The sequence below is a fragment of the Tachypleus tridentatus genome, chromosome 6 (assembly GCF_004210375.1).
Source record: "Tachypleus tridentatus isolate NWPU-2018 chromosome 6, ASM421037v1, whole genome shotgun sequence".
NCBI classification, from domain to species: domain Eukaryota; kingdom Metazoa; phylum Arthropoda; class Merostomata; order Xiphosura; family Limulidae; genus Tachypleus; species Tachypleus tridentatus.
This window is the reverse complement of record NC_134830.1, coordinates 5,110,069-5,122,494: the sequence shown is the minus strand read 5'-3', so window position 1 is coordinate 5,122,494 and position 12,426 is coordinate 5,110,069. Positions and strand designations below refer to the sequence as shown.

Sequence of the window (12,426 nt, the reverse complement as noted above, 5' to 3'; positions counted from 1 at the left end):
GTTAATATTACCATCAGCGTGGTTCATTCAATGCAACATTTTATCAAGAACTGTTAATATTACCATCAACGTGGTTCATTCAATACAAGATTTTACCAAGAACTGTTAATATTACCATCAGCGTGGTTCATTCAATGCAACATTTTATCAAGAACTGTTAATATTACCATCAACATGGTTCATTCAATACAACATTTTACCAAGAACTGTTAATATTACCATCAACATGGTTCATTCAATACAACATTTTACCAAGAACTGTTAATATTACCATCAACATGGTTCATTCAATAGAACATTTTACCAAGAACTGTTAATATTACCATCAACATGGTTCATTCAATGCAACATTTTACCAAGAACTGTTAATATTACCATCAACATGGTTCATTCAATTCAACATTTTATCAAGAACTGTTAATATTACCATCAACATGGTTCATTCAATACAACATTTTACCAAGAACTGTTAATATTACCATCAACATGGTTCATTCAATGCAACATTTTACCAAGAACTGTTAATATTACCATCAACATGGTTCATTCAATTCAACATTTTATCAAGAACTGTTAATATTACCATCAACATGGTTCATTCAATACAACATTTTACCAAGAACTGTTAATATTACCATCAACATGGTTCATTCAATACAACATTTTACCAAGAACTGTTAATATTACCATCAACATGGTTCATTCAATGCAACATTTTACTAAGAATTGTTAATATTACCATCAGCGTGGTTCATTCAATACAATATTTTACCAAGAACTGTTAATATTACCATCAGCGTGGTTCATTCAATGCAACATTTTATCAAGAACTGTTAATATTACCATCAACGTGGTTCATTCAATACAAGATTTTACCAAGAACTGTTAATATTACCATCAGCGTGGTTCATTCAATGCAACATTTTATCAAGAACTGTTAATATTACCATCAACTTGGTTCATTCAATACAACATTTTACCAAGAACTGTTAATATTACCATCAACATGGTTCATTCAATAGAACATTTTACCAAGAACTGTTAATATTACCATCAACATGGCTCATTCAATACAACATTTTACCAAGAACTGTTAATATTACCATCAGCGTGGTTCATTCAATACAACATTTTATCAAGAACTGTTAATATTACCATCAATGTGGTTCATTCAATACAATATTTTACCAAGAACTGTTAATATTACCATCAGCGTGATTCATTCAATGCAACATTTTATCAAGAACTGTTAATATTACCATCAACATGGTTCATTCAATACAACATTTTACCAAGAACTGTTAATATTACCATCAACATGGTTCATTCAATACAACATTTTACCAAGAACTGTTAATATTACCATCAACATGGTTCATTCAATACAACATTTTACCAAGAACTGTTAATATTACCATCAACATGGTTCATTCAATACAACATTTTACCAAGAACTGTTAATATTACCATCAACATGGTTCATTCAATGCAACATTTTACCAAGAACTGTTAATATTACCATCAACATGGTTCATTCAATGCAACATTTTACCAAGAATTATTAATATTACCATCAGCGTGGTTCATTCAATGCAACATTTTATCAAGAACTGTTAATATTACCATCAACGTGGTTCATTCAATGCAACATTTTATCAAGAACTGTTAATATTACCATCAACGTGGTTCATTCAATACAATATTTTACCAAGAACTGTTAATATTACCATCAGCGTGGTTCATTCAATGCAACATTTTATCAAGAACTGTTAATATTACCATCAACGTGGTTCATTCAATACAATATTTTACCAAGAACTGTTAATATTACCATCAGCGTGGTTCATTCAATGCAACATTTTATCAAGAACTGTTAATATTACCATCAGCGTGGTTCATTCAACACAACATTTTACCAAGAACTGTTAATATTACCATCAACGTGGTTCATTCAATACAATATTTTACCAAGAACTGTTAATATTACCATCAGCGTGGTTCATTCAATGCAACATTTTATCAAGAACTGTTAATATTACCATCAACGTGGTTCATTCAATACAATATTTTACCAAGAACTGTTAATATTACCATCAGGGTGGTTCATTCAATGCAACATTTTATCAAGAACTGTTAATATTACCATCAACGTGGTTCATTCAATACAATATTTTACCAAGATCTGTTAATATTACCATCAGCGTGGTTCATTCAATGCAACATTTTATCAAGAACTGTTAATATTACCATCAATGTGGTTCATTCAATACAATATTTTACCAAGAACTGTTAATATTACCATCAGCATGGTTCATTCAACACAACATTTTACCAAGAACTGTTAATATTACCATCAACGTGGTTCATTCAATACAATATTTTACCAAGAACTGTTAATATTACCATCAGCGTGGTTCATTCAATGCAACATTTTATCAAGAACTGTTAATATTACCATCAGCATGGTTCATTCAACACAACATTTTACCAAGAACTGTTAATATTACCATCAGCGTGGTTCATTCAATGCAACATTTTATCAAGAACTGTTAATATTACCATCAGCGTGGTTCATTCAATGCAACATTTTACCAAGAACTGTTAATATTACCATCAGCGTGGTTCATTCAATGCAACATTTTATCAAGAACTGTTAATATTACCATCAGCGTGGTTCATTCAATGCAACATTTTATCAAGAACTGTTAATATTACCATCAACGTGGTTCATTCAATACAATATTTTACCAAGAACTGTTAATATTACCATCAGCGTGGTTCATTCAATGCAACATTTTATCAAGAACTGTTAATATTACCATCAACGTGGTTCATTCAATACAATATTTTACCAAGAACTGTTAATATTACCATCAGCGTGGTTCATTCAATGCAACATTTTATCAAGAACTGTTAATATTACCATCAGCGTGGTTCATTCAACACAACATTTTACCAAGAACTGTTAATATTACCATCAACGTGGTTCATTCAATACAATATTTTACCAAGAACTGTTAATATTACCATCAGGGTGGTTCATTCAATGCAACATTTTATCAAGAACTGTTAATATTACCATCAACGTGGTTCATTCAATACAATATTTTACCAAGATCTGTTAATATTACCATCAGCGTGGTTCATTCAATGCAACATTTTATCAAGAACTGTTAATATTACCATCAATGTGGTTCATTCAATACAATATTTTACCAAGAACTGTTAATATTACCATCAGCATGGTTCATTCAACACAACATTTTACCAAGAACTGTTAATATTACCGTCAACGTGGTTCATTCAATACAATATTTTACCAAGAACTGTTAATATTACCATCAGCATGGTTCATTCAATGCAACATTTTATCAACAACTGTTAATATTACCATCAGCATGGTTCATTCAACACAACATTTTACCAAGAACTGTTAATATTACCATCAACGTGGTTCATTCAATACAATATTTTACCAAGAACTGTTAATATTACCATCAGCGTGGTTCATTCAATACAATATTTTACCAAGAACTGTTAATATTACCATCAGCGTGGTTCATTCAATGCAACATTTTATCAACAACTGTTAATATTACCATCAGCATGGTTCATTCAACACAACATTTTACCAAGAACTGTTAATATTACCGTCAACGTGGTTCATTCAATACAATATTTTACCAAGAACTGTTAATATTACCATCAGCGTGGTTCATTCAATGCAACATTTTATCAACAACTGTTAATATTACCATCAGCATGGTTCATTCAACACAACATTTTACCAAGAACTGTTAATATTACCATCAGCGTGGTTCATTCAATACAATATTTTACCAAGAACTGTTAATATTACCATCAGCGTGGTTCATTCAATGCAACATTTTATCAACAACTGTTAATATTACCATCAGCATGGTTCATTCAACACAACATTTTACCAAGAACTGTTAATATTACCATCAGCGTGGTTCATTCAATGCAACATTTTACCAAGAACTGTTAATATTACCATCAGCGTGGTTCATTCAATGCAACATTTTATCAAGAACTGTTAATATTACCATCAGCATGGTTCATTCAACACAACATTTTACCAAGAACTGTTAATATTACCATGAGCGTGGTTCATTCAATGGAACATTTTATCAAGAACTGTTAATATTACCATATTTCCTTTTTATTGTTTTGTGATACCGTGGTCCATTTCATGCCAGCAATGTGTTACATCTGGTTTATAAAGTGTGAGGTTGTAAGCTGTAGAATATACACTAATGTTAGAAAATGTGTTGTTAAATTTGGCAGAACAGAAGATTTTCCAAGTTTACTATCTTTTAGTCAAGTGAATGAAAATGTAAGATGAGAAAACATATTTAAGCTAAACCAAAAGAAACATGAATTCTTACTAATGATTCTAAAGTGGACTTGTACATCTTACCTATTTCAATTTTTGCTAATATTGACTTGGCACACTTCAAAAAGGCTTCTTCCACATTTTCTCCTGTCAAAGCACTTGTTTCCAAAAAAATCAATTCTAATAAAAACAAATTAGAAACATATACAGCTGTGGAGCCCTCCAGACAATTTCTACACAAATACAGATAATCTAGTTCATTGCTAACAAATTCATAATTAAATGTAAGAGTTTGAAATAATCAGAGAATGATAAAGAAGTGTGTATAATTACAGGTGTGAGTATTGTATTACACAATCAACAGACTGCTTAAGTATATAATATAAATATACTTGAAAGTAACTCATTTATACAGCCAATACACTGCTAAAGTAGGTAATACAAAGTTCTATATTTCAACAACCAAAAGACTGCTTAAAGTATGTAATACAAATTTAGGTGAATGTTTTGTATTTCAACAGTCAACAGATAGCTTAAGGTTTGAAGGATAAATACAGATGGAAGTTTGGTATTTCAACAGTCAACACACAGCAGTTTGTAGGACAAGTACAGATGGAAGTTTGGTATTTCAACAGTCAACAGACAGCTTAAGGTTTGTAGGATAAATACAGATGGAAGTTTGGTATTTCAACAGTCAACAGACAGCTTAAGGTTTGTAGGATAAATACAGATGGAAGTTTTGTATTTCAACAATCAACAGATAGCTTAAGGTTTGTAGGATAAATACAGATGGAAGTTTGGTATTTCAATAGTCAACAGACAGCTTAAGGTTTGTAGGATAAATACAGATGGAAGTTTGGTATTTCAACAGTCAACAGATAGCTTAAGGTTTGTAGGATAAATACAGATGGAAGTTTGGTATTTCAACAGTCAACAGACAGCTTAAGGTTTGTAGGATAAATACAGATGGAAGTTTGGTATTTCAACAGTCAACAGACAGGTTAAGGTTTGTAAAGTGTAATAAAATCAGAAGATTTATAGTAAATAGATGCAATGAATTACAAAAATATTAGAGTAAAAAAAATGTGGTAAAATTATGAGAACACATTTTATCAGTTACCTGATAGTTTCAATGGTTTCAGCAATATACTGGCATTAATGGTTCTTTTTAAATACCAAACATGTAAACTTCACTTCTGTAGATAATAATATCTGTGATATAATATCTTTCAGTAACTAACCTGAAAACAATTAGAATCTAAAGTGATTATTCTTTAACTAAACCAAAGTGGTTATTAAATGAGAAGACTAAAAACAAACATTTAAAACACAAACCATTTTCTTGAGCAAACCGACTGGCTTCAAGAAAATTCACTTCACGGTCATCCTCCAGGTCCTTTTTGTTCCCAGCTAGAAGGATTATTATGTTAGGACTGGCTAACGTTCTAGCATCAGTCAACCAGTTTGTCAAGGCATTGTAGGTTTCTCGGCTGCCAAATAAAGTAGAAGAGAAGAAGATAGGTATGATAAGCCCACTGTAACATGTTTAGCATTAAAATAATTTTTTTTTTACTAAATTGCTAGGGTAATTTTGGCTGACCAATAAAATCACTACACAAATAATTTGAAACAAGTATAAATGCTAGGCCTAGAATTAACTGTAAATCCAATTTGTTTTATTTAATAAGCTTAGATATAAATTTTACATGTGAATACCAGACTTTTTCATTTTTACATTTGGGTTTAATTAAATGATACAACTTATTTTTCACTTATATTTTGTTCTGTACAAGATATCACACAGTACTGATAATTAACTTAAAATGACCGCTGGTCTCCACAAGTATTTGAGAACCACACCAGAATAATTAAACTTTTAATGGTTCTTATTTCACAACCACAACTATACTCTTCTAACAATGGGCACCTAAATGCATAACCCATATACACAACGAAAAGGAACAAGCTAAAGCATAGCAAGTACAACTAAGAAATGAGATAGGCTGAGGACTTGTGAAACTTGTAAATTAAACCCTAATGCTAGCTATGTCCCAACATATTCCACTTTGATGTTTGTCTTCAAGTTGTAGCTTGTGAAGTAATACCCTAATGCTAGCTATGTCCCAACATATTCCACTTTGCTGTTTGTCTTCATGTTGTAGCTTGTGAAGTAATACCCTAATGCTAGCTATGTCCCAACATATTCCACTTTGCTGTTTGTCTTCAAGTTGTAGCTTGTGAAGTAATACCCTAATGCTAGCTATGTCCCAACATATTCCACTTTGCTGTTTGTCTTCAAGTTGTAGCTTGTGAATTAATACCCTAATGCTAGCTATGTTCCAACATATTCCACACTGCTGTTTGTCTTCAAGTTGTAGCTTGTGAAGTAATACCCTAATGCTAGCTATGTCCCAACATATTCCACTTTGCTGTTTGTCTTCAAGTTGTAGCTTGTGAGGTAATACCCTAATGCTAGCTATGTCCCAACATATTCCACTTTGCTGTTTGTCTTCAAGTTGTAGCTTGTTAAGTAATATGCTAATGCTAGCTATATCCCAACATATTCCACTTTGATGTTTGTCTTCAAGTTGTAGCTTGTAAATTAAACCCTAATGCTAGCTATGTCCCAACATAATCCACTTTCCTGTTTGTCTTCAGGTTGTAGCTTGTGAAGTAATATCCTAATGCTAGCTATGTTCCAACATATTCCACTTTGCTGTTTGTCTTCAAGTTGTAGCTTGTGAATTAATACCCTAATGCTAGCTATGTCCCAACATATTCCACTTTGCTGTTTGTCTTCAAGTTGTAGCTTCTGAAGTAATACCCTAATGCTAGCTATGTCCCAACATATTCCACTTTGCTGTTTGTCTTCAAGTTGTAGCTTGTGAATTAATACCCTAATGATAGCTATGTCCCAACATATTCCACTTTGCTGTTTGTCTTCAAGTTGTAGCTTGTGAATTAATACCCTAATGCTAGCTATGTTCCAACATATTCCACTTGGCTGTTTGTCTTCAAGTTCTAGCTTGTGAAGTAATACCCTAATGCTAGCTATGTCCCAACATATTCCACTTTGCTGTTTGTCTTCAAGTTGTAGCTTGTGAAGTAATACCCTAATGCTAGCTATGTCCCAACATATTCCACTTTGCTGTTTGTCTTCAAGTTGTAGCTTGTGAAGTAATACCCTAATGCTAGCTATGTCCCAACATATTCCACTTTGCTGTTTGTCTTCAAGTTGTAGCTTGTGAAGTAATACACTAATGATAGCTATGTCCCAACATATTCCACTTTGATGTTTGTCTTCAAGTTGTAGCTTGTGAAGTAATACCCTAATGCTACATATGTCCCAACATATTCCACTTTGCTGTTTGTCTTCAAGTTGTAGCTTGTAAATTAAACCCTAATGCTAGCTATGTCCCAACATGTTCCACTTTGCTGTTTGTCTTCAAGTTGTAGCTTGTGAATTAATACCCTAATGCTAGCTATGTCCCAACATATTCCACTTTGATGTTTGTCTTCAAGTTGTAGCTTGTGAAGTAATACCCTAATGCTAGCTATGTCCCAACATATTCCACTTTGCTGTTTGTCTTCAAGTTGTAGCTTGTGAAGTAATACACTAATGCTAGCTATGTCCCAACATATTCCACTTTGCTGTTTGTCTTCAAGTTGTAGCTTGTGAAGTAATACACTAATGCTAGCTATGTCCCAACATATTCCACTTTGCTGTTTGTCTTCAAGTTGTAGCTTGTGAAGTAATACCCTAATGCTAGCTATGTCCCAACATATTCCACTTTGATGTTTGTCTTCAAGTTGTAGCTTGTGAAGTAATACCCTAATGCTAGCTATGTCCCAACATATTCCACTTTGCTGTTTGTCTTCAAGTTGTAGCTTGTGAAGTAATACCCTAATGCTAGCTATGTCCCAACATATTCCACTTTGCTGTTTGTCTTCAAGTTGTAGCTTGTGAAGTAATACCCTAATGCTAGCTATGTCCCAACATATTCCACTTTGCTGTTTGTCTTCAAGTTGTAGCTTGTGAAGTAATACACTAATGCTAGCTATGTCGCAACATACTCCACTTTGCTGTTTGTCTTCAAGTTGTAGCTTGTAAATTAATACCCTAATGCTAGCTATGTCCCAACATATTCCACTTTGATGTTTGTCTTCAAGTTGTAGCTTGTGAAGTAATACCCTAATGCTAGCTATGTCCCAACATATTCCACTTTGATGTTTGTCTTCAAGTTGTAGCTTGTGAATTAATACCCTAATGCTAGCTATGTCCCAACATATTCCACTTTGATGTTTGTCTTCAAGTTGTAGCTTGTGAAGTAATACCCTAATGCTAGCTATGTCCCAACATATTCCACTTTGCTGTTTGTCTTCAAGTTGTAGCTTGTGAAGTAATACACTAATGCTAGCTATGTCCCAACATATTCCACTTTGCTGTTTGTCTTCAAGTTGTAGCTTGTGAAGTAATACACTAATGCTAGCTATGTCCCAACATATTCCACTTTGCTGTTTGTCTTCAAGTTGTAGCTTGTGAAGTAATACCCTAATGCTAGCTATGTCCCAACATATTCCACTTTGCTGTTTGTCTTCAAGTTGTAGCTTGTGAAGTAATACCCTAATGCTAGCTATGTCCCAACATATTCCACTTTGCTGTTTGTCTTCAAGTTGTAGCTTGTGAAGTAATACCCTAATGCTAGCTATGTCCCAACATATTCCACTTTGCTGTTTGTCTTCAAGTTGTAGCTTGTGAAGTAATACCCTAATGCTAGCTATGTCCCAACATATTCCACTTTGCTGTTTGTCTTCAAGTTGTAGCTTGTGAAGTAATACACTAATGCTAGCTATGTCGCAACATACTCCACTTTGCTGTTTGTCTTCAAGTTGTAGCTTGTAAATTAATACCCTAATGCTAGCTATGTCCCAACATATTCCACTTTGATGTTTGTCTTCAAGTTGTAGCTTGTGAAGTAATACCCTAATGCTACCTATGTCCCAACATATTCCACTTTGATGTTTGTCTTCAAGTTGTAGCTTGTGAAGTAATACCCTAATGCTACCTATGTCCCAACATATTCCACTTTGCTGTTTGTCTTCAAGTTGTAGCTTGTGAAGTAATACCCTAATGCTAGCTATGTCCCAACATATTCCATTTTGCTGTTTGTCTTCAAGTTGTAGCTTGTGAAGTAATACCCTAATGCTAGCTATGTCCCAACATATTCCACTTTGCTGTTTGTCTTCAAGTTGTAGCTTGTGAAATAACACCCTAATGCTAGCTATGTCCCAACATATTCCACTTTGCTGTTTGTCTTCAAGTTGTAGCTTGTGAAGTAACACCCTAATGCTAGCTATGTCCCAACATATTCCACTTTGCTGTTTGTCTTCAAGTTGTAGCTTGTGAAATAACACCCTAATGCTAGCTATGTCCCAACATATTCCACTTTGCTGTTTGTCTTCAAGTTGTAGCTTGTGAAGTAATACCCTAATGCTAGCTATGTCCCAACATATTCCACTTTGCTGTTTGTCTTCAAGTTGTAGCTTGTGAAGTAATACCCTAATGCTAGCTATGTCCCAACATATTCCACTTTGCTGTTTGTCTTCAAATTGTAGCTTGTGAAGTAATGCCCTAATGCTAGCTATGTCCCAACATATTCCACTTTGCTGTTTGTCTTCAAGTTGTAGCTTGTGAAATAACACCCTAATGCTAGCTATGTCCCAACATATTCCACTTTGCTGTTTGTCTTCAAGTTGTAGCTTGTGAAGTAATACCCTAATGCTAGCTATGTCCCAACATATTCCACTTTGCTGTTTGTCTTCAAGTTGTAGCTTGTGAAGTAATACCCTAATGCTAGCTATGTCCCAACATATTCCACTTTGCTGTTTGTCTTCAAGTTGTAGCTTGTGAAGTAATACCCTAATGCTAGCTATGTCCCAACATATTCCACTTTGCTGTTTGTCTTCAAGTTGTAGCTTGTGAAGTAATACACTAATGCTAGCTATGTCCCAACATATTCCACTTTGATGTTTGTCTTCAAGTTGTAGCTTGTGGAGCAATATCCTAATGCTAGCTATGTCCCAACATATTCCACTTTGCTGTTTGTCTTCAAGTTGTAGCTTGTGAAGTAATACCCTAATGCTAACTATGTCCCAACATATTCCACTTTGCTGTTTGTCTTCAAGTTGTAGCTTATGAAGTAATACAGTAATACACTAATGTTAGCTATGTCCCAACATATTCCACTTTCCTGTTTGTCTTCAAGTTGTAGCTTGTAAATTAAACCCTAATGCTAACTATGTCCCAACATAATCCACTTTGATGTTTGTCTTCAAGTTGTAGCTTGTGAAGTAATACCCTAATGCTAGCTATGTCCCAACATATTCCACTTTGCTGTTTGTCTTCAAGTTGTAGCTTGTGAAGTAATACCCTAATGCTAGCTATGTCCCAACATATTCCACTTTGCTGTTTGTCTTCAAGTTGTAGCTTGTGAAGTAATACCCTAATGCTAGCTATGTCCCAACATATTCCACTTTGCTGTTTGTCTTCAAGTTGTAGCTTGTGAAGTAATACCCTAATGCTAGCTATGTCCCAACATATTCCACTTTGCTGTTTGTCTTCAAGTTGTAGCTATGTCCCAACATATTCCACTTTGCTGTTGTTGTGAAGTAATACCCTAATGCTAGCTATGTCCCAACATATTCCACTTTGCTGTTTGTCTTCAAGTTAGTGGTTGTGAAGTAATACCCTAATGCTAGCTATGTTCCAACACATTCCACTTTGATGTTTGTCTTCAAGTTGTAGCTTGTGAAGTAATACCCTAATGCTACATATGTCCCAACATATTCCACTTTGCTGTTTGTCTTCAAGTTGTAGCTTGTAAATTAAACCCTAATGCTAGCTATGTCCCAACATATTCCACTTTGCTGTTTGTCTTCAAGTTGTAGCTTGTGAATTAATACACCTAATGCTAACTATGTCCCAACATATTCCACTTTTCTGTTTGTCTTCAAGTTGTAGCTTGTGAAGTAATACCCTAATGCTAGCTATGTCCAAACATATTCCACTTTGCTGTTTGTCTTCAAGTTGTAGCTTGTGAAGTAATACCCTAATGCTAGCTATGTCCCAACATATTCCACTTTGCTGTTTGTCTTCAAGTTGTAGCTTGTGAAGTAATACCCTAATGCTAGCTATGTCCCAACATATTCCACTTTGCTGTTTGTCTTCAAGTTGTAGCTTGTGAAGTAATACACTAATGCTAGCTATGTCCCAACATATTCCACTTTGCTGTTTGTCTTCAAGTTGTAGCTTGTGAAGTAATACCCTAATGCTAGCTATGTCCCAACATATTCCACTTTGATGTTTGTCTTCAAGTTGTAGCTTGTGAAGTAATACCCTAATGCTAGCTATGTCCCAACATATTCCACTTTGCTGTTTGTCTTCAAGTTGTAGCTTGTGAAGTAATACCCTAATGCTAGCTATGTCCCAACATATTCCACTTTGCTGTTTGTCTTCAAGTTGTAGCTTGTGAAGTAATACCCTAATGCTAGCTATGTCCCAACATATTCCACTTTGCTGTTTGTCTTCAAGTTGTAGCTTGTGAAGTAATACACTAATGCTAGCTATGTCCCAACATATTCCACTTTGCTGTTTGTCTTCAAGTTGTAGCTTGTGAAGTAATACACTAATGCTAGCTATGTCCCAACATATTCCACTTTGCTGTTTGTCTTCAAGTTGTAGCTTGTGAAGTAATACCCTAATGCTAGCTATGTCCCAACATATTCCACTTTGCTGTTTGTCTTCAAGTTGTAGCTTGTGAAGTAATACACTAATGCTAGCTATGTCGCAACATACTCCACTTTGCTGTTTGTCTTCAAGTTGTAGCTTGTAAATTAATACCCTAATGCTAGCTATGTCCCAACATATTCCACTTTGATGTTTGTCTTCAAGTTGTAGCTTGTGAAGTAATACCCTAATGCTAGCTATGTCCCAACATATTCCACTTTGCTGTTTGTCTTCAAGTTGTAGCTTGTGAAGTAATACCCTAATGCTAGCTATGTCCCAACAT

The 12,426-nt window shown here is 34.3% G+C and overlaps 1 protein-coding gene across 1 annotated transcript in view; it reads right to left on the bottom strand.

Moving 5' to 3' along the window:
• LOC143251871 (ras-related protein Rab-4B-like) overlaps positions 1-12,426 on the bottom strand; it is a 45,093-nt gene that overhangs the window by 6,942 nt on the left and 25,725 nt on the right. Inside the window, exons 5-6 of the mRNA XM_076503178.1 lie at positions 5,693-5,847; positions 4,442-4,537 (exon numbers count right to left, since the gene is read on the bottom strand). Coding sequence (XP_076359293.1) covers positions 4,442-4,537; positions 5,693-5,847 — 251 coding nt within the window. The remainder of the gene's footprint in view (positions 1-4,441; positions 4,538-5,692; positions 5,848-12,426) is intronic.